This window comes from Chelon labrosus (assembly GCF_963514085.1).
Source record: "Chelon labrosus genome assembly, chromosome: 15".
NCBI lineage: Eukaryota > Metazoa > Chordata > Actinopteri > Mugiliformes > Mugilidae > Chelon > Chelon labrosus.
The window spans coordinates 99,441-127,381 of NC_140348.1; the positions used below are offsets into that span (position 1 = coordinate 99,441).

Genomic DNA, 27,941 nt, shown 5'->3' on the forward strand with positions numbered 1-27,941 from the left:
AACTATACAATCACAAAATGATGATAATGAACAACTGGACTTTTCTTAAGAAAAGTAAGTGCAGTTTCTGTTTAGGTCTCAGTACTGTGTTCACAACCCTTAGTAAACTGTGTGAACCCTAGGAATAGCTTTACTATTCATAAGGTTTGCTTTTATTGGAAAAATTACTGTTTCTGTCTTCAATATAATTTATGCACTTTGCAAAATTCGTCCCGCTTCCCAGAGTGGACCCTCTGGCGCCCCCCGGGCCGTATGTTTCACACCCCTGCCATAGACTATAAAGGACATTGCATGAAAACGAGTGCAGCACTATTTAGAACTTAAAGGGGTGGTATTGTCTGTCTGGGGCCGGCTTAGCGTTGGGTCCGAGTTGCGTGTGGGTGCTCGGATCCCTTTAAATTGTCTTTCAATTTTAGTTGCCCGTTGTTTCTGTTCAAAACCACTTTTGAGAAATGGCCTGCGCTTTCCACTAAAACGTCACATCCGCCCTGCTCCTTCGCAAAGAAAGATGGCCGCCGTCGTAGAGCGAGTTGATGGATGTGTCGGGTCCTTGGATTCAGACGCGGTGTCACTGAGACAGTCCACCCCCTCACCGGACCAGCCGCACCAGAACAACCCACTGTTAGGCCTGCCTATTGTGGCTATTGAGACTATTCTCAATTTTTTGTCCTATGATGAAATCAGCCTACTGCGCTCGGTAAGGAGAACAAAACAAGTCGGCTAGATGGTGAACAAAGCTAATTCTAGCCACATACACTGCTTACATTCGGATACAAGTACTGCAAAACCTTCGTAGAAATAATGTATTTAAGGATTGCTTGTGCATACGTCCATCTGCAGCCATGGCCTGCAGTGATATGTTCTAATTAGCAGGACAAACTACCTAAGCACAGGATGTGATACCCGACACAAAACCGAGCCGGACTGAAAATCAGATTGTGGTTATGTTCATTCCCGATCACATATCTTTCGCACATTGTCCATTTTTGTGAAGTTAGCGAGTTTAGCGTGAAATCGTTCCCTCGTCTGGTCTCACATACTCTGCGTTTCACTTAATATCCTCGCTAGCAGCAGCTCCGCTATTCTACATCATTCATTGTGCGTTACATAAACTGTTTTCTGCTATGCAAGAGGCTTTTCCTATGTCTATCATGTGATCCTTTTAGTGCTTAGGCAAAAGAGTCATAGTTCCCTCAGCAGAGACAATGGACCCCTAACTAGTGAAACACATTGTTCTTGTACTTTAATTATTGCCAAGCATTTGTGCAGGCTACCTTAAACACTCAATCCGGTCTGAAACAACTCTGTTTAGACGAGTACAGGCTTTAAATCCAGTCCTGCTACAACCGACCCAAACTGGCTCCCAGGTCCAGGTATAAAACATGCATGTGGTACAAAAAAGACTGGCAATGCAAGGAAAAAATATTGATCTCAAATCAGTCTCAGAAGCAAAACATTTTGGGAGTGGTTGTAATTTTTAAGGGGAAATTGTGAAAATCTGAAAAAATGCCATTGGAAAAACGAACTAAAAAACAGCGAGCACTGGGATTATTTGGCTTTCTGTGGTTCATTTATCAGTGTTTTGTATACAAACAACATACTCAGTTTGTTCAAGCATCGAGGTCACTGGTCCCCAGTTAGCGGCCCAAGGATCACATCTGGCCAAAGGAGTGGTCTGTGTATTGTCAAAATATGTAAAATAATATTGCACAACATGTATAATAAAATTGGCACTGCCGTGGTTTGGCCTTGACCTACACTGTGCACTTGACCATCGACCTACTGACATTATAATACATGACGTACTGCAGCTGTATATGCTTCTTAACTAGTTTAGCTGCCTTTCAACTAATAAATACGTCACATCATCATAAGTGATGTAGTCTGCCAGGAAAACTGTCAGGAAAACTGCTAGTTCAAATAAAAAGTAAATGCAGTACTAAAGTTTAAATAATAAACACTTTTTTTTTTATTTAATACGTTCTTTAATTCTGAGGGTGATTTTTGAATAATCCCTATTGATAATGGGAGGCATAGACAAGACATTGCCGTTGCTGTCATAGATTACTGGGTGCACAGTCTTGTCTTTAATAATGTGAAGAAAATCTCATGAGTCTGGGTGACAGTGTACAACAAACAAACCAAACCCAATTTTTTGACTCACCACAGTAACTTAGAAATGTGAGAAAAGCAAGGTATTTCACATGGCAACAAATCTTAGTGTTTTTAAAAACATGTACACATTCCCTGAAATGTCTTTGCTTTTGCCCTCTATCAACATCAAATATCTGAAATATCTCCACTAAAGTAGAAATGAAGAAATTTAATTTGAAATTCAGTGAGTAGTGCTGGAATAGGGTTAGAGGATAGTGAACTTTTTTTTTTTTAAAAACCATGGAAAGATTTGGTAAATGTAATCATAAACACTACAGATTCACTTCTTATTATATTATGATACAAGAGGCTATGGACATCCAAAAAATTGTTGTAAGAAGAGCTGGTTGAGATGACTTTCTTGGTAGTCTTAAAAAATGATAACTTGCCACAGGATGTTTTGTTTGCTGTAAGCAGAGGCTTTATATATTTACAAAGTACCTGTTCACCTATTTTTCCTGATTGCTCTTGTCCAGGTGTGTAAGCGCATGGACATGATCTGCCAGCGTGTGCTGAATCAGGGCTTCTTGAAGGTCGAGCGTTATCACAGCCTGTGCCAGAGACAAGTAAAAGCCCAGCTACCAAGGTCAGTATCACACTGGCACAAGCTCTGCCCGAAAAATTCTTATTGCTATGTATTTCCACGTTATGAAATAACAACATTATAACATCACACGCTTTTTTTTTTCCATAAACATTGTGGAGAGAACCTTGTGAGACGTCAGTTGAGGTTCCAGCCACTGGAGGTTGACAAAGTTCAGATTTTCCTTTTTGGTTGCTGATGAACCATCCAGTGAGAACAGGGTAGAGGAATTTGTGCAGTGCTGCTAAGAGGATTGGCCAAGAATCGTGTCCAGCTTTGTAACAGTGGCTTTATTTGCGATTGCATTGGGTTTGGGATTCCACGGGACTTGATACAGTTTTTGCAGAACTGGGTGCATTTAACTTTGCTCCGGATGGGAAGAGCTGCTGGTAAAAAACACACAAAAAAAAGATTTCGCGCTAACAAGAAGAAAGGAGTGAATAAATTAAGTTGAAAGTAGGGCTGGGTGATAAAACGATAACGATATCTATCGCGATAGACACAAGATCAATATCAATAGAAAATACGTTTGATAGAATGTTCGATAATTTCACTTGAACTCTGTTAGAGAAAAATAGGAAGAAAACCCCGAGCCAGAACTGCAAGTCATTCTGGGGATGTAGGATGTAGGATGATTCAGCGGTTATGAGTCGGTTAAGTTTTGTTTCTCTGCGTATTGTGTATAAGTAAGTGAGTGGCTGAGTGTCTTAGTTTGCTAGTAGTCAAGTCGGGTGGTATGCTTTGTTTCTCTGCTGAGTGAAATGTAAGATGTTTGAATGGTGCCGTTTATTGGTTATATATCAATCAAATGTGGTAGGACTCAACTGAGCCGGTTAAATAGACGTCAAGATTCATGATTCTTTTCCTCTTTGATGGCTGAATATGAGCCAAATCTTTTTTTCCACCTCTACTGAATATGAATTAAAAATGAATGAAAATTAAATGCTATTGAATATGTCATTGTTATCATTTTAAAAAAAAAATGAAAGCGATGGGTAAAAATGGGTTATGAATGGAGTTTTATGACCCTGCCAGTCAAAATAACAGACAACGAAAAAGTTTAGCGCAACCTCTGATCAAGAGGTACACGGCAGCAGTGCCATATGACAAAACATCAAAGCAATATAAAAAAAATAACGGATGCAGTGGCGTATCATTTAGCGAAGGGCATGCTCCCGCTCAGCACATGCTCCCGCTCAGCACAGTTGAGATGTTTGGGTAGAATAGGTTAAAAAAACGAATACGTTTTTAAACAACCAAAACAAATAATGCATAACAAAAATTATGTGGCTGTAAAATGATCAAGCATTTGCCTTTTATTTCTCAAAAAAACAGAGAACTCCAACTCCAACATTTGGCTCCAAAACTAAGCCCATTTATTGCAATTTAATACATAATTTCTGGGGTGAGCCTATTTGCTATGGTAACCTAGCAACCTGTGTGTTTGTTTGTGAACGCGTCCTGTGCGTGAGGAACAGCACAGCACAGCACGTGCCCCCCCCCCCCCCCCCCCCCTTAATATAATACTATATATACACTATAATAATAATAATATATATGGGAGTATTTGGCCGCTATTCGCGGAGAATTTAGTAACGTCAATGATTCTGATAAGCTCAGGCCGGTCGCGTTCGCCTCGCGGCCGCTCAATTTGTGATCCGCTGCGTAAATCCTTCGGCCGGCCGACCGGGAAAAGTCCCGGTCGTCCCGATTGCCACTCCGCCCCTGGGCTATACTGTCTTGCAATTGAACGTGAATAAGTTTACTTAAAAACATCAAAGCTAAACATCATATCTAGTCAAACCGCATCATCACATCGCTACAAATACAGTATGCAATTAAAATCAGCGAACATCATTTAGGTTACGTTACCATGTTTCAGCGACGCTTGGTGAAACAGCATGTGGATGTTTTCTGTTTAGATGCTGGATCACTGAGCTTGTACTGCTGTGGTACGCCAGGTCTACTTTGCAGTATACACAATGTATCACGCGCTAGTGGTGTGCTTCGCATAGGTGCTTCCAAAACAACGGTCCGTGTGGAACAATCAGATCCCTGCGCGTATAGTGCGCGTCATAGGAATTTAACGAGGCTTCGAGGCAGAGTTTTTGCCTCGAGCAATTTTTGTAATCGAGTTAATCGAGTAACTCGACGAATCGTTTCAGCCCTAGTTCTCAGTCATCCAGGTCATGGTATATCCAAAAAGGTTCAAAAAAGGCAACTGGACTTGTAGATTTTTAGAGAAGACGTTTCACCACTCATCCGAGTAGCTTCTTCAGTTCTAGGGGACTGGTGGGAAGTCTGAGGTGTAAATAGGAACTCCTCCTGAAACAACGTGCTTGCTAGCAAGTGTTAAATGTGTTAAATGCCTTCAGATACGTTTCTGTCGGTGCATTTACACAGCTGGATTTGGCAAGAATATTTCGTTCTTTTGGGCAAAATCCTCTTTTTTTGCTTTTTTGTTTGTTATTATTTTTAACATATCTGAAGAATTATAAAGCAACCAGGATACATTTGACTCTAATGTCAAAGCAAAGGTTATAAATATTTTTGTAAAGAAAACATTTTGATTATTACATTTTCCTAATTTTCTAAAAGCATTCTTTCATTAATTGTCATTTTAAATGTCTATGAACAAATTGCAAAAAGTGAAGGGCTTATACTTCATGATTGTATTCATTTTTGAAGTAAAATGGAATGTATAGTTTTAATAACAAATATCCCTATTAGATTATATAAGAAACCCATTGAGTAACATGCATTTCTCAAGACATATGCAGACAGTAGTTGTGAAGACAGGCCTGAAACACTCCTTGTAAAAGAAGCTTGTCTACTTTGTATTAACATGCAGTTTGTGTCTTGATATTGTACCTGGACATGGGTCAACACACATTAATGTAAGCCAGTGTTTTTCAACCACTGTGCCGCAGCACACTTGTTTGCCGTGAGAGATCGTCAGGTGTGATGTGGGAAATTATCCAATTTCACCTAACTGGTCTAAAAAACATTTTTTGAAAACGAATTAATTACCTGCAAATAATATGCCATTGTCAAGTGTCTGGGTATATCTATCTGGGTATCAGAGGTTGCGCTAGACTTTTTCGTTGTCTGTCATTTTGACTGACAGGGTCATAAAAATCCCGTCATAATCTATTTTTACCCGTCACTTTCAATTTTTAAAATGATAATAAAGACATATTCAATAGCATTTAATTTTCATTAAAGTTTAATTAACTTTCAATACTTTTTTCAGAACAGTATTAACTTTAAATGGTAACAAAAACAACAACAACAAAAGTTTCGGCTGCAGACAGTCAATGCTGCCGACACGTCTTGTCCGTACTCAGAACGGGACTGCTAGCATAAACAGCTCTTAGACGGTACTGTAGGGTTTCGGTGGTATGCAAATTCCATTTTGGTAGCCGTAGCTGCATAGACGTAGACCATAGACTGTATATACTAGACATATATGGGGTGCATCCAAATACCCATACTAACGTACTGTTCAGTAGGCGAGACGCCGTACGTCACAGTAGTAGTACGTCCAAATTCTTAGTAGACATCGACCAGTAGGCGAAAAATACCCGGATGGCCTACTACCTCCACAGTATACAACGGTAGCTCACTACGCTATCCCACAATTCAGCGGGAGCCCGCTAAGCGTAGAAGACGACGAGCCGCCGGGAAAATCAAATCAGACAAAATGGCTGAGACCGTTGTGACAGCTACGGCTACGACAACCGAAGTTTATAAATGTAAGTATATTAGGATAAATGTTGAGTTTAAAATGTTGGTTGTTTCGAAAATACTTCTCCGAGGTGGCTTTAAAATTTCACGGCGTCCGTTGGTGTGCGTCATATGTGTCGGCGTCACATGTAAACATCCGGGGTCAAAGGACAGGCAAGATGGCTGCCCAGTACGTCCGAATTGTATGCCTACTACTCGCTCGCATACATAAATAACGTACTAAATTGACGGTTGAGTAGTACGTTCTAACCGACGTTAGTATGTACTGACTATTCGGATGCACCCATGGTTAGCCGAGCTCTGACGTGTGCATCAGTATAATCGGTGTACCAGGAAATTGTGCACCGACAAAAGTTCCGCGATGTTTAGAACGCAAACTGCGATGAGAGACAAGAGACAAGAGCCAATTAATAAGGTCACTGGCCACCAAGTGGTCAAAATGACTGATGGCCTTCAGATTTTTCCATCACATTGGGGAAAAAAAATAAACGGTCAATGACGAAAGATATTCGGTTAATGCGACCCCTGCTATGTATATATATATGACTTATTTCTCTGTGTTTATTTGATTTCTTTTCAAGACAATTTGACAAGAATGACTTTATATTGTTAATATAGGCTACAGAGTTTCATTTTTTTTAACGTTTTCGGTTGGTGGTGTGCCTTGTGATTTTTTCAATGAAAAAAATGTACCTTGGCTCAAGGAAGGTTGAAAAACACTGATGTAAGCTATAAATGAACAGAGAGCACATTGAGATTGGAATGTGATTGGATCTACCTGACCACATCTGGAGGTGATCAAGCTTGTGTTGAAATTAGACCCTCTTTCCCTCTTTTTATTGGTGGAACACTGACATATCCCATTGTAGTGGAGATATGGGACTGCAGAACCAGAAGTCGAAGAAGAGAATGAAACCATCAGAGACTTTGCCTTCTCCGACACAGCTATCTGTAAATGCTGGAAACCTTCTCTCACAGAAGCTAGCATTGTTAAAATTATTCCAAAAACATCAAACCTTCCTTTGCTAGTCAGCTTAGAGGCTGAGCTGATACGGTTGAAGATTTAGTGAGTCTTGATCATCAGTTTGAAAAAGACCATGTTGGGCCTGGTACTAAGGCACTCAATATTGGGGTTTGGCTATCATGAATAATTAATAATTATCAAAAATAATTATTTATTATTAAATAATTGGATCTGAATTACTAGATCACCTCGGGGCACCACCCTTCTAGGAAGGGAAAAGATAGCTAATTAATCAAAACAGTCTCATAAATTATACTAAATTGTCAATTTGGAGTTCGGATTAATAATTAACTTAATAACTATAACCCAAAATTACCACGTTAACAACTAGTTAAAGTTGAAGGAATTTGGAGTTCTTGGCAGTGTAGAGGTTGGCAATATTCACTCTTGTGCAACATTAAACAGACAGGTACGTTTAAAAGACATTTATTAACAAGAATAAAATTAAACATACAAGCTAACTACAGTGTACTCAATACAGGTGTGTGTGTGTGTGTGTGTGTGTGTGTGTGTGTGTGTGTGTGTGTGTGTGAGCCAAAATGGCCGTTGGTTGTGGGTGTGCCAAGATGGCCGCCGGTTGTGGGCGTGCCAAGATGGCCGCCGGTTGTGGGTGTGTCAAGATGGCCGCTGGGGCCTTGAGGTCTTGAACCCAAAGGAAACAATGGCTGCTGAGTGGGGACACTCAGACCATGTGCTGGCCAGTAGATATGTGGAATGTGATAAGGGTTTTATGAGGTGCCAGGTTAGAGGAAGAGTGGTTAGTTAAGCATGCAAGACCCTGAGTCTATGTGTTGCATAATCTAAACTAACATCAAACCACTATACTATAAACAACTCAATAAACACAAATATCACATTCAATCAAAGTTTAAGTTCTATGCTTTGCTTAGCTTAACTAGGCCCAGGTCATACTACCAGTTGGTGGAAAGTCCATTTCTGGCAGTTCCTGATGGAAGACCAAACTGGGAAAAGTTGTATCCTTGCTGTGTGTTCCTGATGGCAGACGTTGGAGGGAAACTGGCCGCTCCTTGAAGTCCTTTGAAGTGGCTTGTTAGCAGCTCGGTGCTAACTAGCCGTGTGGCTCCTGTTGTTTGGGAGTTTAGCCTGCAAACCTTCTGTTTGTTGGCTAAAAGACCTGGTGTAGATTCCTCAGCAGGATCTCGCTTCGCTGCTGTAAGGAGAACAGGCCTGGCACCCAGCTGCAGCCGAGCGGCTGGGGGTCTCCACGTGGAGGTGTGGAGTTGTAGAGAGTAAGAGGATAAGAGAATAAGAGAGAGAACACTGGCAAAACAGCACATTTTATATGACCTGATGACCTCAGAGGTCACATGCCACTGTCAGCCAGTGAACTGCTTGGTCAGTTTCACACCTGGAGGATTGTGGGAGTTCTGGTGCTTCCCTTTGTTTCCAAGACATGTGGTTAACTTGGTTATGCATGGTGAGCTTCCATAGCTCACCCCCAGGTTCAGATCCCAACAACCATGACCAACAACTTGAATACAATCAGGGAATGGGTGTCGGACATGTTAATGTTCCAAGGAATCTCAACTCTGTGCAACCAGATAAAATCAAACCTTCCGTTTTGTGTTGGGGATACAAAGGAAATCATCCTCCCAGGTTCGAATCCATGGGCCGACTGGGCCTTTCTGTGTGGAGTTTGCATGTTCTCCCCGTGTCTGTGTGGTTTCTCTCCGGGTACTCCGGCTTCTTCCCACTGTCCAAAGACATGCTCATTAGGTTAATTGGTGATTCTAAATTGGCCGTAGGTGTGCATGTGAGTGTGAATGGTTGTCTGTCTCTCTGTGTTAGCCCTGCTATAGACTGGCAACCTGTCCAGGGTGTACCCCGCCTCTCGCCCAATGAATGGGATAGGCTCCAACAGGCCCAGCGACCCTTCACAGGAATAAGCGGTTACAGAAGATGAATGAATTGCTTCTGGAGTTGTTGAGTCTTCCCATTCTGCATGGGCATTTCCTGTAGTTCTTCCTCGAAAGAAAGATGGAGGCCATTGATTTTGTGTCGACTTCTGCAAAGTAGAGCCCGACCGATAAAGGATTTTGAAGGCCGATACCGATACAAATATTTGTTGGTTTTAAAAACCGATATATCGGCCGATATTTTTTTTTTTCAGAAACGCGCAACAAAACATTAACTGATTTCCCTAACATTAGTTATTTGTAGTTATTTATGAGTTAACTAAAATAATATGATAATGCATCCCTTTACCTGCACTTTTTAAATTCTTTCCATCAAGCTACATCAAACCATTTTCAATCATCAGTTGTTGCCTGCCTTCTAAAACCTACTATTTAGCGATCTAAATCCATTATGTGACTCGTTAACGCTGCGGCTGAACGGCAGTCTGCAACGCACACTTGGCGTCATTGGATTTCACACACGTGTAAAAGAAAAGCTAACTTTTATGCACAAGCTACGTTTGATACTTTTTCTCTATGTCTAAATGTTCACTCCTCGCAAGTCTAACTTACATTTTACAATGCAGGGACTGTAACTAGAGATATGCTAGTTATAAATACAGTAATCATTACAGTACTTTATTTAGACAGAATAAGTCCGTTGTGGTTTCCAAGCTCATTAATGTTAACGTTAGCGGTTTTCCACTGATAGTGGCATTAGCTAGCTTTGTGGTTAGCTAGTCTATGATGAGCCATAATTTAGCAATGGATAACGTCATACTGCAAATTGTAAAACATACATTTTCAATATAACAGGCCAAGGAGAGATGATACGTCTCATTGCTATAACTGTCACGCTATTAAAGAAATACTTCAGTCACATTGTCAAAAGTTAAAAGGACAGTCAGTCAACTACACCGTAACAACGCAACGTAATTAGCTAATTCCGCTTCACTCTCGGCTTATTTAACAGCAGCAAAACTGGACATGATAGTCACGAATTTTGTCATGCTTATTTGAGTTAAGAGAAGTGATGGGGATGTTCTTTTAATTGTTATTCAAGCAATGTATGTCTCGTGACCAACTCACCATGAACACACTTCACCGATGATCTTACTCGCGGATAACTGGTTCTCTCCGCCCGACTCTGGCTGGAGTGTTGCCAACAGGGACGGTGTAGAGTGCCCTCTGGTGGACAAACGAAACTATACAACGCCAACACTCATGACATGGTTGAAGGGTGTTTCGTTTTTATTTTATTTTTGAAATATTAATTTATCGGCCATTATAAATGCCGATACCGATAGTTTTGAAAATGCCTAATATCGGCCGATATATCGGTCGGGCTCTACTGCAAAGTCAATGCAGTCACTGAACGGATGTTTATCCTCTCCCAAACATCAGCGAAATCCTGGAATCAAGTGCCCATGTATCCTGATAATAAAACCAAAACAGCCTTTGTTACCCATTCTGGATTGTATCAATTTAATGTCATGCCTTTCGGTCTGAAGAACGCACCAGCCACCTTCCAATGGCTAATGGAGAAAGTTCTGGATGTTCTCAGGGAGAAATCTGTCTGGTCTAGCTGGATGACATAATTGTATACTCATCATCTGTGGCTCAACATTTTGCAAATCTGTGTAATGTAATGGAACTGACTTTGCAAAGCCATTCTGACAATCGGTCTCAACAAGTCTAAATTCTGCCTATTGGAGAGCCGATTTCTTGGACACATTGTTTCAGGTAAAGCAGTTAGCACTGACCCTGATAAAGCTGAGGCAATTCAGTCCTAACCAGTACCAATGAATCTCAAAGAAGTTCAGAGACTCTTGTGGCTTGCTGGTTGGTACTATAAATTTGCACCAGACTTCTTGAAAATTGCTGAGCCATTGAATCATCTGAAGAAAAAAGGAAGACCTTTTATCTGGAGTCAGGCATGGCAGCATACTTTTGATTAGTTGAAATCCCATCTAATATCACCACCTATTTTAGTTCACCCATACCCACACTTACCATACCTTGTCTATACTGATGCTAGTGGCACAGATCTCAGAGCTGTGTTAACCCAGAAACTAGTCGCTGGACTTGGAGTGATCCTTGCTTATGCAAGTCGTACCCTAAACTGAGCTGAGTGTAATTACTCAGTAACCAAAAGAGAATGCCTCACAATCATTGTGCACTAGAGAAATGGCAGCATTTTTAGAAAACCGAAACTCTTTACCATTACAGTCCTCTCATCAACAAAAACCACAAGTTGCTTGATCCGATGGGCACTAATATTGCAGTGGTTTGACTTCATTGTGGAATACAGGAAATGAAAATTAATCTGTGCTCCTGATGCCCTTTCATGGATTTCTTCTCATATAAGATGCTGCCTATACTCTACACAAAAAGATGAAAATATTCTAATATCTCCTGAGTTCAGATTTGCCATCAGTTCTGCTGTACAAGAAACAACCAGTGTAACGCCTGCAGAACTGCAAATTGAAAGGAAGTTGAATAGTCCAATGGAAAAACTTCTGAAAGGGAATATTTACTCCCCTAATGTACCTGCTTATGATGTTGTCCATCAACTAAACCAACTTCAGACAAAAGTTGGGAAAAATATCACATCAAGACGAAGGCAACTAAGGAATTATAACAAAAACTGCTGTACTATCATTTTAAATCCAAAAAAGGTTCAAAAAAGGCAACTGGACTTGTAGAGTTTTTTTGAGAAGCCGTTTCACCACTCATCCAAGTAGCTTCTTCAGTTCTAGGGGACTGGTGGAAAGTTTGAGGTTTAAATAGGAACTCTTACTGAAACCTGCGTGTTGTGTTAACAACCAGAAACCGGTGCAGATAATTTCCATAAACGGTTGGGTACTCGCCCGTTGTTGGGGGGCCCTTCAATTTATTTTTTTTATATAGCGTCAATAACAATACAAATCGTCTCAAGATGCTTTACAAAACCCGGCCTGAAACCCCCAGAGCAAGCCTGAAGGCGGCGGTACCAAGGAAAAACTCCCTTTTAACAGGAAGAAACCTTAAGCAGAACCCAGCTCATATGGCGGGACCCATCTGCCTAAGGTCAGCCGGGTACAGACAGAAAAAAAAAGAGAGAAGAGAACAGCAGGAGAAACCTCAGAGGCTCCAGTGTCAAGGTGTGAATGAGGTTGAAAGTTTTTGGGGAGAGGAGTTAAAACTGTATTGTAAATAGATAGCATATTAAATCTCAGTCCACCTCTGTTCAGATAAGCTAGAATCAATAAGTGGGTGGGAATCAAATAATAAGTGCTTGATTCCCACCACCCCCTGGAACATAAACTAGGGGTCATCAGGACTCTTCAGCACAGAGCACAGACTGTATCCACAAGACTGGATGGTAAGGAGAAGGATCAGAAACACATCAAACGGACACTCAAGACATGTGGATATCCCAACTGGGCCTTTGTCAAAGGCTCAAAAAGATATCCCAAAAAGGACAGAGAGGAGGAGAGCAACAAAAGGAAGAACATCGTCATCCCCTACGTGGCTGGGGTATCCAAAAAACTTTTCAGAAAACACCGCATTCCAGTTTATTTCAAACCAGGGAAATACACTTAGGCAAAGACTGGTCTACTCTAAAGACGAAACACCCAGGCAAATACAGAGTAATGTGGTGTATGCTTTTCAGTGCAGTGAGGAGTGTACAGACTTATACACTGGGGAAACCAAACAACCCATCCATAAATCCATGTGCCAACACAGGAGAGCCAGCTCATCAGGAAACGATTCAGCGGTCCATCTACACCTGAGGGATAAAGGACACTCCTTTGAAGATAACAACATCCAAATCTTAGCCAGACAGAGAGTATGGGTTAGAAATCTTCCTCAGTTGCATGCCAAGGACAAATTCATCGCAAAGCTTTTGGAGGATACAGGTCAGGATGTAAGAACGGGACATGTCTGCAACCTTAAACCTTTCTACCCTAGTGCTGAGGATTTAGAGTGGTTAGAAAAACAGAAAATAATGGATATCTTAAAGGAAAGTTCCCAGGTTTCTTGTCATGTCATAGAACTACAGAGCAACCAATCATTTTCCACTTAGGCGGGAAGGGAGAAGATAAATTGGACACACTTGAGGAAAAAAAATCAATTAAGCGGCATAGAGAAGAACTGGTAATTAACAGAGCATACACATGTTTGTCAGTAAGTGTGTACATGCAGATTACTAAAGTTGGGACTTAATAAAGTTAATTAAAGGTGCAGTAGGCAACTTTTATAAAACTAACTTTCGGTCATATTTGCTGAAACTGACCCTATGTTCAAGTATAATTGCATAAAGCAGGTCATTTAAAAAAAAATTCGGCTCCTCTGGCCCCTCCTAGAGCCTGTAGCGCGATTTGCAAGACATCCACCGCTCCACATTCAGATGCACCAATCAAGTCCAGGGGTGTATCTAACAGAGTGTCAATCACTGCTCATGGACACGCATTTCATAGCGCCCTCCCCTGCCTCCACCACCTCGCACCACTTGTCCGTGGGCGTGTAGAAGGAGCCGGGACATAATCCTCCTCTGAGGCCTGTGCCTCAGCTTCACTCTCAAACGTCTAACCACATCAACAGGTAGCGGTCATATATCTACCACATAGCAAATTGATAAATCTAAACTGTGGAATAAAACGCCACAATGAATGCTTCTAACTGTTATTGATAGCAAACATCACCGATGTAGGCTACTTTCAGAAACATCCTAACCTTGGTTTTGTCCTAAAGTTGACTATTGCTAAATATTTTGACCTAAAATTATTTAGCAATAACGAAGGGTATTATAAAAACTATTTTGTTGTTGTTACGTCGGTGTGTTCCATGCTAGTTTGTTTACTCGCTCTCTCTCGGTTCTCTGCTCGTGCACAGTATTCCAGGGCCAATATGCACGCGCTCTATCGTGCACAGCTCTCCCTTGTGGGGGGAGGGGCTTGGGAGACCGTTTTGGGCTTTAGCGGAAAGTGGGGGACTGAGAAGTTGTCGATGTTCAAATTTTTTGGCTAAGTCCTGGATCTTCGCAATCCTGCCTACTGCACCTTTAAGTCGCAATTGGCTTAGTCACAGAACCTGGTTGATGGTACCGTTAATATCACAGTTGTTCTGACCTAAAGTCTTCATGTCCTGCATGTGGATACATAGAGCATCGAGGCAGAACAAAGCGATAAACATCATTTACACACCTGACAAGTATTCACCCAGACCATGGTATAACAGAAATTAATGGACGACGCGGAAGCTTCGCGTCGGACGGTTCACGCCTCCGCGTCGTCCATTAATTTCTGTTAATGGACACCTCGTCGGGCATTATCCCTTACGTATGTTGCCAATCCCTATTATGTATAACTCCAAAGCCCTTAAAAATTGAATGATACTGTTGATGACTAATTTTTAATGTGGTAATTTTGATTATACGTCATTAATAATTACATTTTACTAAATGGTCTTATATGCAATCAAATTGATCTAAATAACACTGTGCTACAGCATTACACTACGATTAATTGTTGCCAAATGTGTGAGGCTTGTTTTTGTAATTTATAATAAAAGTTCTACCCATCATTGTGTTTATCATGAATTGTTTGCAGGCGAGAGTCAGAGAGGAGAAACCATTCACTGGCACGGCATGCTGACATCCTAGCTGCTGTGGAGACACGGCTGTCACTACTCAACATGACTTTCATGAAATACGTTGACTCCAACCTATGCTGCTTCATCCCCGGAAAGGTTAGTTCAGCTGCCAGTGGCAAACAAAACTGCTGCAGCAAGAGTCTTTGAGAAAAGTGTAAATATTTGTGTCTCCTGTCTGATTTGCAATACCCAGATCATATGCTGTTGTGTGTTATAAGGTGATAGATGAGATTTACCGTGTTCTGCGTTACGTGAACTCCACCCGAGCCCCCCAGCGAGCTCATGAGGTTCTGCAGGAGCTGAGGGATATTTCATCCATGGCCATGGAGTACTTTGATGAAAAGGTTGTCCCCATTCTGAAGAAGAAGCTGCCAGGGGCTGACCTGTCTGGCCGCCTTATTGGCTCTACACCAGGTAATTGATGTGATGTGTTTCACCTGAATTATACGGCCTTCAGATGAAAAATGCAAATATGGATGTTTAAATGTTAACAGACAATAAAAAAATTAATGCAGGGATTTACAAATAATTTAAACCCTGTATATAAATATATATGCTCCTTTTTAAGTTTTTTTTCCCCCCAATGTATGAATATACTAATTTAGCACTGATGAAAGCAACATAAAATCACAATTAGTTTGAGTCTAGTCTGTTTCACTTTACATACAGAATGTCTTGATTTTACATTACTTTATCTTTTAAATTATATTAGAAATTTAGGAGAGTAACAGGGTTGACAGCAATTACAATGACTTGGTTATACTGCAGTAGAGTCATAATAGGACAGTAATAATGCTTTAATTCAAAATGACAAAAATATTTTGGATATTTATTGATATTTTGTCACTAAGGGACTGAAAAATATTAAACCACAGATGTAAATGTAAATCAAGTATTTAATTCATGACATAAGGGATTAAATTACAGTCAGTTTAACCTGTTTGGCCTTAACAGCATAAACAAAATCCTAATTTTTTTTTCCCGCAACAGTGGTGAACTGCTGCGTTCAGCAACAACAGAACGATGAAGGTTTCCCACCCACAGGGAAACAATCACTAAACCTGTGTATCTTATTATTTCTATTTTTAGTGGGATGCAAACCCAGGCTCTAACTGTCACATGTGACTGCACATAGTCAGGTAGTCTAGACTGCCTGTCCAGTGTAGGCAGTAAAAATACTTAAACAGGAATAGTAACAGAAATACTAATAAACTACTGCTATTCTAAAAACCCTGAGCACAGAAAGTGTATAGATCATGGGTCAGTAGCCTCAACACATAGGAGTCTACCCATCATTAGAATAAAAAGAAAGCTGTGATCTTTGGTGATACAATCCTCCAAAAATGTTTGCTAAAATAATTATATTTTCACGTCCAGACATAAGCGTATACTGACCTAAGACTGGTAACAGGGTCTAGTAGAAAGTTACCATACCATCGTCATTTATATTTTGCAGTGTTCCGAAAAGGGCTGTAAATAAAACCTGACAAAAGTATTTTCTGATGAAAATTCAACAGGTTTTTGCAAATTGCTTGCAGCTGCTAAAGATGTGGGTGGGCTATAGATTTAACATGCTGAGAAACCTGGAGTTGGAAGCCTGTTTGTATCCAAAAGCATGCAGCAGGAGAACATGAAGGTTTTTAAGTATAGTAGCTCTGTACCTGGCCATATGGGGTTGTTAATAAAAACATAAGAACAGCATCACTTACAGCCCTTGTCAGTAAAATGAACAGTCGGTCTTAATGGTTTTGCTGGTCCCGAGTTGATTAAAACACCTTCTACAGCTGTACTGCAGTTGTCACGTGTTTTGTTCTACAAATTGGGTAAGGCTACTGCCACAAAATACACTGCCTGGCCAAAAACAAAGTCGCCACCTGGATTTAACTAAGCAAATAGGTACGAGCCTCCTGTTGGATAATTACTACATGGGCAATAATCTTTCAACTGGCAACAAGTTATTTAATCCCAATTGATGTAATGAGTAGCTTCTCATTTCTTAAACAACCATGTCGAGGCAGTGTATATAGCCTATGTAAATCAGCACCATCAAAAGCATTTAATAGTACTCCACAGCGTGTTGAAAGATGTGATAGTATAGCCGGGTTAAAAAATTGTGGTGTTTCTTCGAAGTCTTCTCAGTGTATAGCAGCTAAAGGTCTAGTAACTTTGACAATGAAATTCACCAGCAAATTATTGATTTGCAGCCACACTGCAGGGTGTTTGCTGAAGTTGTTAATTGACTGCTGTTGAGAGGATTTGGACTGTTCATCTGCTAGTGTTGCGCCCCTGAAAACAGGGGAGAAATAATGATGCAATCTTTCTTCAGTAAGACTTTTTACTGGAATGAATTCAGCAAACATACAAAATTAATAAGAGGTAATCTACAGGAATTATCTCAGAATGTGCACACTTGTGTTACAGAAAGAAAATGATAATTTCATTTAGTTTTTAGCTATCACTACAAAACCATGAAATATTCCTAACTGCATAAGCATATTATACAAACACAAAACATATCAAGTACACATCGACATGAACCAAATAGTAGGTACACGGAGGGTCACTAGCCACGTCTTTACGACAAAGTGGAGACTTGCTCTCACGTATCTTTTAACAATGGGCAAACTTAATATGAGATTACGAAAATAACATACACAACTGTTTTTATAACATCTAACATACCTGAAACAGGGGAGAAATAATGATGCGATCTTTCCTCAGTAAGACTTTTTACTGGAATGAGGAAAATATCGCGAGTTCCCCAGGTACGCGGGCACGAGACAAAAACAATCAATCACAGATCGTTCGAGCAAGATTACTGTGTGGATCACAGATAGATTAGGGATCAGATCAATTGAGAAACAATTAAGTATACACTGTAAAATAGCACTTTTAACAGTTTAACCATCTTTTAACCATTTTGATTATTTTAGACGTTTTAATCAATCCCATTAATTACTATTTATTACCTTTTTAACCTTTTAATCCTACAGATTTTTAATATTATCACCCATGAAATTACTTCTCTGTCTTAGAAAGAAATGTTATTCTTTTAATGTGTCACACTAGCATTAGCGGATGTCTTCAGATGAGTGTGCATTGCTGTAGTATTTCACACAATAACACGAGCAGTGTTGTTGCTGATTTATAGTCCAAAAGGCAAATCACTAAAACACTTAAGTCATGAACATTCATTCATATTTAGATTGATTCAGATTGGTGATGCATCCACCATAATTATTAGAAAGTATCGATATCTAGACACTAGATTCTTAAAGCATCGTGGTACAAGACAGAAGTCGACCCCTAATGTATAGGTGGAGAAGCATGTACCACATGCTATTATAGTAACTTAATGAGATCAAAAGAAAAGTGTGCTCATTTATCAATTACAAAGGGCAAGCACACTATGATATTCTGCTTCAGTGTGTCTGCATTTGTCACTGATTTTGGGGAATTAATTTTGTTTACTACGCAACAACTTAATTGAAAAAAATAAATGTCAGAAATTAGGGAATATTCTTGATATAGAACAGGGATTGCCAGGGGTGGGCAAACTGCCTCTAGGGAGTGCGCGAGATGAAAAACGTAATGGCGGAGAAGTTATCTTCTAGCATCATGAAAAGTAATGACAATAAAATAACTTATACTATTTTTCCATTGGTGTGTGATATAAATGCAATTTCTGTATGATTCTCGTCATTTCGATCATTTTTATAGTCAGAATCGCTGAATTTACGTATTTCTTGTGTGAATACAGGGAGCGACCATATAGGGAGCGACGCGAGTTGAGGCAGCAGGGAGCCGAGCCTCACCTCGGATTGCGCAGTCTGTCACAAACTAGGTTGTGCTCGTGTCCTTGGCACGTGCCTGTGGCTAACTCTCTGTATGCCATCAATATATTGGTTGTGCACATTTTTATTATGTGTCCTAATCTTCCATAGCCTGTATTTCATATATGAGTGTGACATATTTAGTCTTGTTTATCTGACATTAAAACACTGAAAAACAAGACGATAAGGCAGCCAGTACTTCTGCCTCATGGAAGAGGGCGCTAGTGAGCCACTGGTTCATGCTGTTGCTTTTCTAGAGTCAACTGTACTGTCACGGTCCGTTTATTGGGATTGTTTTCTCTGTGTGAAAGCCAAAAATAACAGTCTGAATCAGATTCTAAGATTTAACAACTCAATATTATAATTTGATCAAAGTGACGATTTGGTTTTCAATTCAAATCCATATTTCCATTTGTGTTTATTTTTTCTCACTGGCTACTCTCATGTTGAATGAATATGAATGAACTGTGGAGTTGCGAAGGCAAACGCGCTCCCTTTCTTATTCTCTCTCTTAACTGCTATAGATTGACATTGGTCCTTTGACCAAATACGATTCAGATTCAGAAAACGTTATTTGTCCCCGGGGGGGGGGGGGGGGGGCAATTAAGGGCACAAGTGAGTAACGTAACCAGTTAGTGTGAAAGCAGCCAATTGAATGGCGAATTTAAGCTATTCCATTGCGTTTATAATTGTAAATCTGTGCCACTAACCTCACCGCACGTCAATGGTGCGCAGCTAGCTGAGCCACCTGCGCTGCTCTTGAAAATTCTCAGATGGATCCTCTTTTTTTAATATCTGTTCCTGAGCCTATATGCTCTTTGTTATTTATGTTGTGGGTCGTGTGTAACTGCAATTTAATTCAAATTACTGGCGTTCTAATTTCCATAACCGCTGCTTGGATGATGGGTTGTGTTAGCTCCACAGCCTTTTAAAGTTGTTGCAAGTTTTGTTTAACGCGCCTGAAAATATTATCCCTCAACTTACGTTTTTCTGCCTCTGATCCTGAGCCTGTCCTCCATCCACTTTGCCAGAGGCGGTCCTGGCTGGATTTATGCCCTGGGCGAACCATCCCTTGGCTGCCCACCCCGCCCAAAAAAAAAAAAAAGACAACAATATTTTATATTATTTGTATTATTTTATTATATATAATCTTAAATACAAAAAGGTAACAAGAACAGAGAAAAAACAAGATAAATAAATGAAATACAGTATATAAACACCAATGTAAATTCTGCAGAGGTAGATGGCTCCTCATCAGACTCCACAACCATGTCTGTGGCTGCTGTGGAAGTATCTGACTCCTCATTTTGGCCAGTGGGTGATCTAGCTGCAAAATATTTCAGAAGTGCCCCTGAATTTACAATTAAGATACAATATGTAAGTTAGATCACACTTACATCACACATGCATCATTTACCCAATTAAAATGACCATAATGCACATTTTATTAACATTTGTTAACATCCTATAAACTAAGCATAACACACTACAAATTATTTAAAAAGCTATATCACATATAGCTTACAAAATGCCATGTCAGTGTATATTAGAAGTTATTTAAGTTAGCATATAGCATATAGCAATAACAAATTCCACAGTCAGGACTTCTGTGTGAATTTGCACTTGTTGTGTTGCAAACACAAACTAGACTAGGTTGCCTATGGGTGAAATTAGTTGCATGACATGATGCCTCAATTCTAATAGTTGCTAGTTCAGTAAAACTAAACCAAATACAGTCGTCTTCTGTGGCTAATAGCAACATATTACCAAGAGGCTAATAAATAGCCTATAGCCTACTGTCACTCACGTCACGTCTCTGCATACCTTTATCTTTTGCCCATTTCTCCTCCTCTTCTTTTCTTCTTTTTCTGAACTGGGCACCTGATGCTTCTTTGGTCTTTTACTTTGATCCATGATGAAGATGAAGACTTGACATCATTAACTTTTGCATTACCTTTTGCCAACACCGTCAATCAACCGGAGTTACGTGAGTCACGTAGATGACTGCACAGATTTTTTATTTATTTATTTTTCATTTTTCACATAACCCGGTTAATTACATGTAGGTCTATGTTCATTTTAGGAATGAAATACAATTTATTTGAAGCAGTTTGTGTTGTGTGGCCTGGGATCAGTCTGTCCCTCGCCCCCCTCCTCCTTGCCTCTTCTGACACACACACAGCCTGTATGACTCTCAGCAGCAAGTTGACGTGACAATGAGGGTGCCCTGGAGCGGTAGTCTAGAAAACTGGTTTTTTTATTTATTTATTTTTTTTTAGGGCACTCGTGCGCCCTCACATAAATTGCGCCCTGGGCGGTCGCCCACATTGCCCGTAGCAAAAACCGGCCCTGCACTTTGCTCTTAAAAGTGGAAGCTTGTGGTGTTGCATTATACTGAAAATGTTCCAGCGTTTCAGTTTAATTCAAATGTGACAGCGCGTTGTTGTGATCGTGACTATTTTATTATTATATGTGTGTTCTGGTCATTTGAGCATGATTAAACATGCCGCCTTTAATGTGGCTATAAAAAAGCTTGTTGCATTTTTTTTTTTTTTTTTTTTTTTTTTTTTTAAAAGGTGTAGGGGATTGGGGGTGTGTCAACCCGGTTGGGACATAGAAGGGGGTACGCAGCCAAAAAAGTTTGGGAACCGCTGATATACAGTTGAAACCAGATGTTTACATACACTGTGTTAAAAGACACATAAACCTTTTTTCCTCCTCTATGGGATTGAGATCGGGGGTTTGTGATGGCCACTCCAAAACATACATTGATTTTGTTGTCCTTAAGCCACTTTGTAACTACTTTGGCGGTATGCTTAGGGTCATTTGGAAGACCCATTTGCACCCAAGCTTTAACTTCCTGGCTGATGTCTTGAGATGTTGCTTCAATATTTCCACATAATGTTCTTTCCTCATGATGCCGTCTATTTTATGAAGTGCACCAGTTCCTCCTGCGGCAAAACAGCCCCACAACATGATGCTACCACCCCCATACTTCACAGTTGGGATGGTGTTCTCAGGCTTACAAGCTTCCCCCTTTTTCCTCCAGATGTAAAGATGGTCATTATGGCCAAACAGTTCCACTTTAGTTTCATCAGATCACAGGACATGTCTCCAAAAATTAAGGTCTTTGTTCCTGTGTGTATTTCCAAACTGTAATCTGTCTTTTTTATGTTTCTTTTGGAGTAATGGCTTCTTCCTCGCTGAGTGGCCTTTCAGCCCATGTTGGTACAGGACTCGTTTCACTGTGGAGAATGACACTCTCTTACCAGCTTCAGCCATCATCTTGACAAGGTCTTTAGCTTTTGTTCTGGGGATGATTCGCACATTTCGGACCAAAACACATTCATCTCTGGGACATAGAACCCGTCTCCTTCCTGAGCGTTATGATGGCTGGACCATGGTGTATATACTTGTGTATAATTGTTTGAACAGATGAACGTGGCACCTTCAAGCATCTGGAAATTGTACCCAAGGATGAACCAGTCTTGTGGAGCACCACAATTCTCTTCCTGATATCTTGGCTGATTTTCCCATGATGTCAAACAAGGAAGCAGTGTGTTTGAGGTGTAGCCTTAAAATACATCCACAGGTGTGCCTCCAATTAACTCAAATGTTATCTGTTAACCTATCAGAAGCTTCCAAAGCCATGACATAATCATCAGGGCTTTCCTTCATTGTTTAAAGACATAGTAATCTTTGTGTATGTAAACTTCTGACTTTGAAGAAAGTAATAAAAAAATCTCTAAGAAATTCTCTCTCTCATTATTGTGGCATTTAGCAAATAGAAATAATTTTAGTAATCCTGACTGACCTAAAACAGAAGAGGTTTAGTCTGATTTAACTTCAGACAGTGAGGAAAAATGTTTGTCTTTTAACACAGTGTATGTAAACATCTGGTTTCAACTGTAGAAGAGCAACATTAAAACTCTGACCTCACCTCTGAACCTCTGTCTTATTTTTTCAGTGGCAGGACCATCTACCTCCTTGACCACTATGTCCCTGCTAGCCAAGAACACGCCTTCACGCTCTGAGATGACCAAGGTGCAACAGCAGGTGAAGGTGAATGGGGCGTCAATGACAGTACTGCGGAGGGAGATGCAAGAAATCCGTGTCAAGCAGTTAGAGCAGCAGAAGCAGCTACAAGATCAGGAACAGAAGTTGCTGGAACAGACACAGGTGATTGGTGAACAGAATGCCCGCCTTGCTGAGCTGGAACACAAGCTCCGCGAACTGATGGACAGTAGTTCTGCTGCTATGGGAGGACCCAGGCCCACCCCAGCTGCCCCCTCTACATCTAGTAGTTCTGCTGTGTCTTCCAGTATGGGTAGTACATCTGCAACTGTGTTGGCAAGTGGAAGTGTGGCTACAGCCTCACCAAGAGAGGCAGAAGGTGAGGGAGGGTTATCATTCAAACGCACAAGAAAGAGCTCAGACCTTCCACGACAGTCTAAACGGCTTCGCAGCAAGAAATGAGAGACTTTGTTTGTCATTTACTTAAAGTTGTCTTTTTGGTTATAAGGTGTGACTAAACACACAGTACAGCAACTTCCCCTGGTAACTTATGCATATAATAAAATCTTCAGTGTTTTAACACATTCAGTGTTGTGCAAAGTCATCGAAGACTTAGCAGGATAGGGGCCAACATTTTGTCTCTTACAGTTAAACTGTACCACTGGACTGTTAATGCCTGGAGTTACTTTGCATTTTTCTGCTTAACAAATTCGGTGAAAACACGCAAAACTAGTGTAAGTTGAAATGTATTTCATTTATTATTTTATTTTATTTTATTTTTTTTGAAGATTTGGTAATTTCCTAAAGCAGCTTAATATTCTAGTTCCTATCACACGGTTTTGTGTATCTGTTGGAGACATTTGGTGCTCAATGGCTATTTCTGGCAGCAGAACATTTTATATGTTCATGTTAATGAATGAGCATGTCAGAGAGTGCAACAGTGTAACTCGGTGAGATGTTTTAATGTTTCATAATAATGGATCTCTACTGCAGAGGAGTAAGGTGGCTTTGATTGCACAGTTCTTGTTGGAGGGATCAGTTCATGGTTGGCTCTGCACATGGGATTTGTTGACTTGAAGAAAAATATAGCATTTCTTGTTATTGAAAATTACATTATAATGACGGTACAAATGAATATACTTTTCTGTTAGGCTCATCAGAAATTTAGAAAATCAGTCAAGCTAGCTAATAGAAGTCACATTGCACATGTGATAAATTTATGTTCCTGAAATAAAACTGACCAAAATAATTTATTTACATATACACCTACACAAAATCACAGTATGGCAGTCCTTCAATCACATGTTAAAACTGAACTGAACTGAACTGAACTTGCATGTAATCGGAAATAAGGGATCTTGCATTGGATTTTCATATAGGTCTACATACACTACCTGAAGTTTGGACACACCCTCTCATTTAATGTTTTTTCTTTATTTTCATTATTTACATTGTAGATTCTCACTGAAGAGGTCAAAACTGTGAGCGGACACATATGGAATTATGTAGTAAACAAAAAAGTGTGAAAATAGACACCCTTTGCTTTGATTACTGCTTTGCACACTCTTGGCATTGTCTCGATGAGCTCATCCCAAACCATCGTGATTGGGTTTAGGTCAGGTGACTGTGGAGGCCAGGTCATCTGGCGCAGCACTCCATCACTCTCCTTCTTGGTCAAATAGCCCTTACACAGCCTGGAGGTGTGTTTGGGGTCATTGTCCTGTTGAAAAATAAATGGTGGTCCAACTAAGTGCAAACTGGATTCCCATCCCAGCATGTCGCTGCAGGATGCTGTGATAGCAATGCTGGTTCAGTGTGCCTTCAATTTTGAATAAATCCCCAACAGTGTCACCGGCAAAGCACCCCTACGCCATCATACCTCCTCCTCCATGCTTCACAGTTGGAACCATGCATGTAGAGACCATCCATTCACCTTTTCTGCATCGCACAAAGACACGGCGGTTGGAGCCAGAGATCTCAAATTTGGACTCATCAGACCAAAGCACGGATTTACACTGGTCTAATGTCCATTCCTTGTGTTTCTTGGCCCAAACAAATCTCTTCTGCTTGTTGCTTTCTAGCTGCTATTTGACCATAAAGGCCTGATTGGCGCAGTCTCCTCTGAACAGTTGACGTACTGATGTGTCTGCTCGGATGAACTTATCCTCAGCAGGAGAAGTCCCAACCCCATTAAGAAGGCAAGAAATTCCACAAATGAACCCTGACAAGGCACACCTGTGAAGTGAAAACTATTTCAGGTGACTTCATCATGTAGCTCATTGAGAGAAGTCCAAGGGTTTGCAGCGCTGTCAGCAAAGCCAAGGGTTGCTACTTTTAGGACTCAATATGAATCATATTTGGAGTTATTTCACACTTTTTTGGATACATAATTCCATATGTGTTCATTCATAGTTTTGATGTCTTCAGTGAGAATCTACAATGTAAATAGTCATGAAAATAAAGAAAAAACATTAAATGAGAGGGTGTGTCCAAACTTTTGACTGGTAGTGTACATAACCATTATTTCGCTTATGCATAAGTTTGGCAAGTGCAATATAAATAATAAAATCATCTAGTTATCTAATCATTTATATATATATTTTTTTCTGATAGCTTTAGTAGCTCCTAAACTGCTGCTCAATTTTATTAGTTATTGAGTCATCACAAAAAGGACAGGTTCCACTAGAGCAGTGTTCAGGTAGCATTAATCGGAGCGTCAGGTGTTGGCATAAACTGGAGGTTGACGTTTGTAAGTGGTTTTCCTTTTCCACTGTGCCTCAGAAACCCCTGACAGATAGTAGTATCATAGTCCTCTGATCGGTTTAAAATGCCACAATGACAACAGAACCTGTGGCCCTGCTATGTGTGTGGAAAATAATCTTTTCTTTAAAAAGTATCTTGCAAGAGCAGACTACTTTTAGCCCTGGTGTGCCTGAATGTACCTGATGTACATGCTTCACGTTTTTGTAATATTAATGTATATGTTGTGCTCAGGAGGACAAAAGAAAGGGGGAAAAAAGTCACCCTTGATGACAGTGTTCCTTGAGGATCATACCAGTATTTTTGCATAATTAACATATTAATTGTATTAACTACAAGTAATAAACAGCTCAATAATGATAGACATTTTACCAAGTACACTATATAGTATGTTACTGTTTATTTTTTTTCCTATATCTAGACAGCCACTGCTTTGAGTTCATTTGATGATTTGATTTTCAAAAATACTTCAGATGTGTCTTCTTTCTGCTAAAGTTGGATAATAAAGTAAAATGAATGGAATCAGCACTTGCACAGTCATGTTTAACATTTACCTACTATTCCTAGTTGAAAGCCTTCTTCTTGAGGCTGACAAATGATCTATGTTCCACTAACTTTTCCCCAAGCTTTCAGCCATAACCAACATTTTCATTTTACACCTTTCAGAAAATTCACTTTGCCCGATTTCCAAGTCTTTGGTTGCTGCAGTACATACTGTACTGATTGCACTCATACTAAATAATTATAAAATGTGGCAGAATCTATGGTTCTGAAAAGTAAAAGTAGAAATGATTTGAAATAAAAATAAATTGCAAATGAAATTAAATTACATGAAATTACACATTTCTTGCTTTCTTTCAAATGTCATGCGAATTGCTTTAGATTCATGTTTTTGATATCGAGCTGTGAGACTTCACAACATGAAATTTTGAACTGAACAGAGAGAAAATCAGTGCAAAAGTGAGAAAATGTATAATATTTTTGATCCTTGAAGTGGTGTTATTGTTGTCACACCAACTTACTTTGAGACTGAAATTAAAACCATTGAATTTAATGTAAGAGATGTACCAGAATGCATGACTGGTTTAAAGCAGTGCTCAACAGAATGGCTGCAAGTGAGAGTTTAATTACTCCATCTGTTGTTTGCACCAGCTCCCTTCTCCTCTATTGTAACAAACTTGCCTTGTGAATACTACGTTAGCTGTGGGCCCATATTCTAGCTGCAATTTTATTTTATTTCCATTTTAAGCATTTCTACTGAATGTTTGATAAAGAGGTTTTTAAAGGCAGTTCACAAGTAGGTGTACACTAGTGTGTATCATATCTATCTAGCAAAACACAAGATGATGTAATCTAGTGGCTTAATTTGAGACTGCGTCTCAGTTTAGAAAATTGTACTGTAATCTTCATGTATTCAAAAGTGTATATTGTTAATTATTCCATGTATGTATACCAAGACAACTCGAGATGGCCTTCTTGTGGCCAACCGTACGGTTTGTTGCACACAATGCTCTTATAAATGTACAAATCAAATCTATTAAATCTCAACTATTCACGAATCTCTGTATGTTTACATCCATCAAGCTTTATTTCACTTGTAATACATTTTTCATTGTTTCTGTGTAAATTGATGATTAACATAAGTAGTCAATTGGCATTTTTTGGGTTTAAAAGGGTATTAAATAGGTATGATTTAGTTTTTCATATGTGAGGCTGGTAGAGCACATGCAAAATATCACTGTAGCATGTACTACCATGTTAGAGTTACAGTAAATGTCCTTCTGATACAAAGAAGGTACAATGTTAACCACATCGACTGTCTTTGTGTGCTTTCATTCATAGTAAACTACTTAGAACTGAGGAAAAGTCACTTTACAGGTGATTAGTCATAAACCACAGGACTGGATTTTGGTGCTGGTTCAAAAGGATCAGGATCACGATAACTATTATAGTGCAGCCCACATTTTATTATCATTTAACCAGTTATTGGGAAATTTCAGTCTGGACCAAAACTATGGACTGGTATTTCCATCCATACATCATGAGTGCATTAAACAAACAAAACAAAACAAAAACAACAACAAATTGATTTCAAAGTAAACATTTGGACATTTGGAGCTGTTATGATTTGTGGCGTATCACTTTCCAGCTGTTGATGGGAGTTGCTTGTGACTTGTGTGTCTAATTACAGAAAGAACATGAAGGTAAATGTAAACATTTATTAGTTCATACTGGTTTTTCATTCTTTACTAAAACCCATAGTAGCTACTCTA

The 27,941-nt window shown here is 39.8% G+C and overlaps 1 protein-coding gene across 1 annotated transcript; it reads left to right on the forward strand.

Annotated features, from left to right (window-relative positions):
- fbxo28 (F-box protein 28) lies at positions 1-27,850 on the forward strand. Its single transcript, XM_084561091.1, has 5 exons — positions 1-697; positions 2,631-2,740; positions 15,019-15,157; positions 15,280-15,475; positions 22,862-27,850. Exons 1-5 carry the CDS (start codon positions 509-511, stop codon positions 23,368-23,370), a joined length of 1,143 nt encoding a protein of 380 aa, XP_084417217.1. The 5' UTR covers positions 1-508; the 3' UTR covers positions 23,371-27,850.
- Positions 27,851-27,941: the final 91 nt, after the last annotated feature.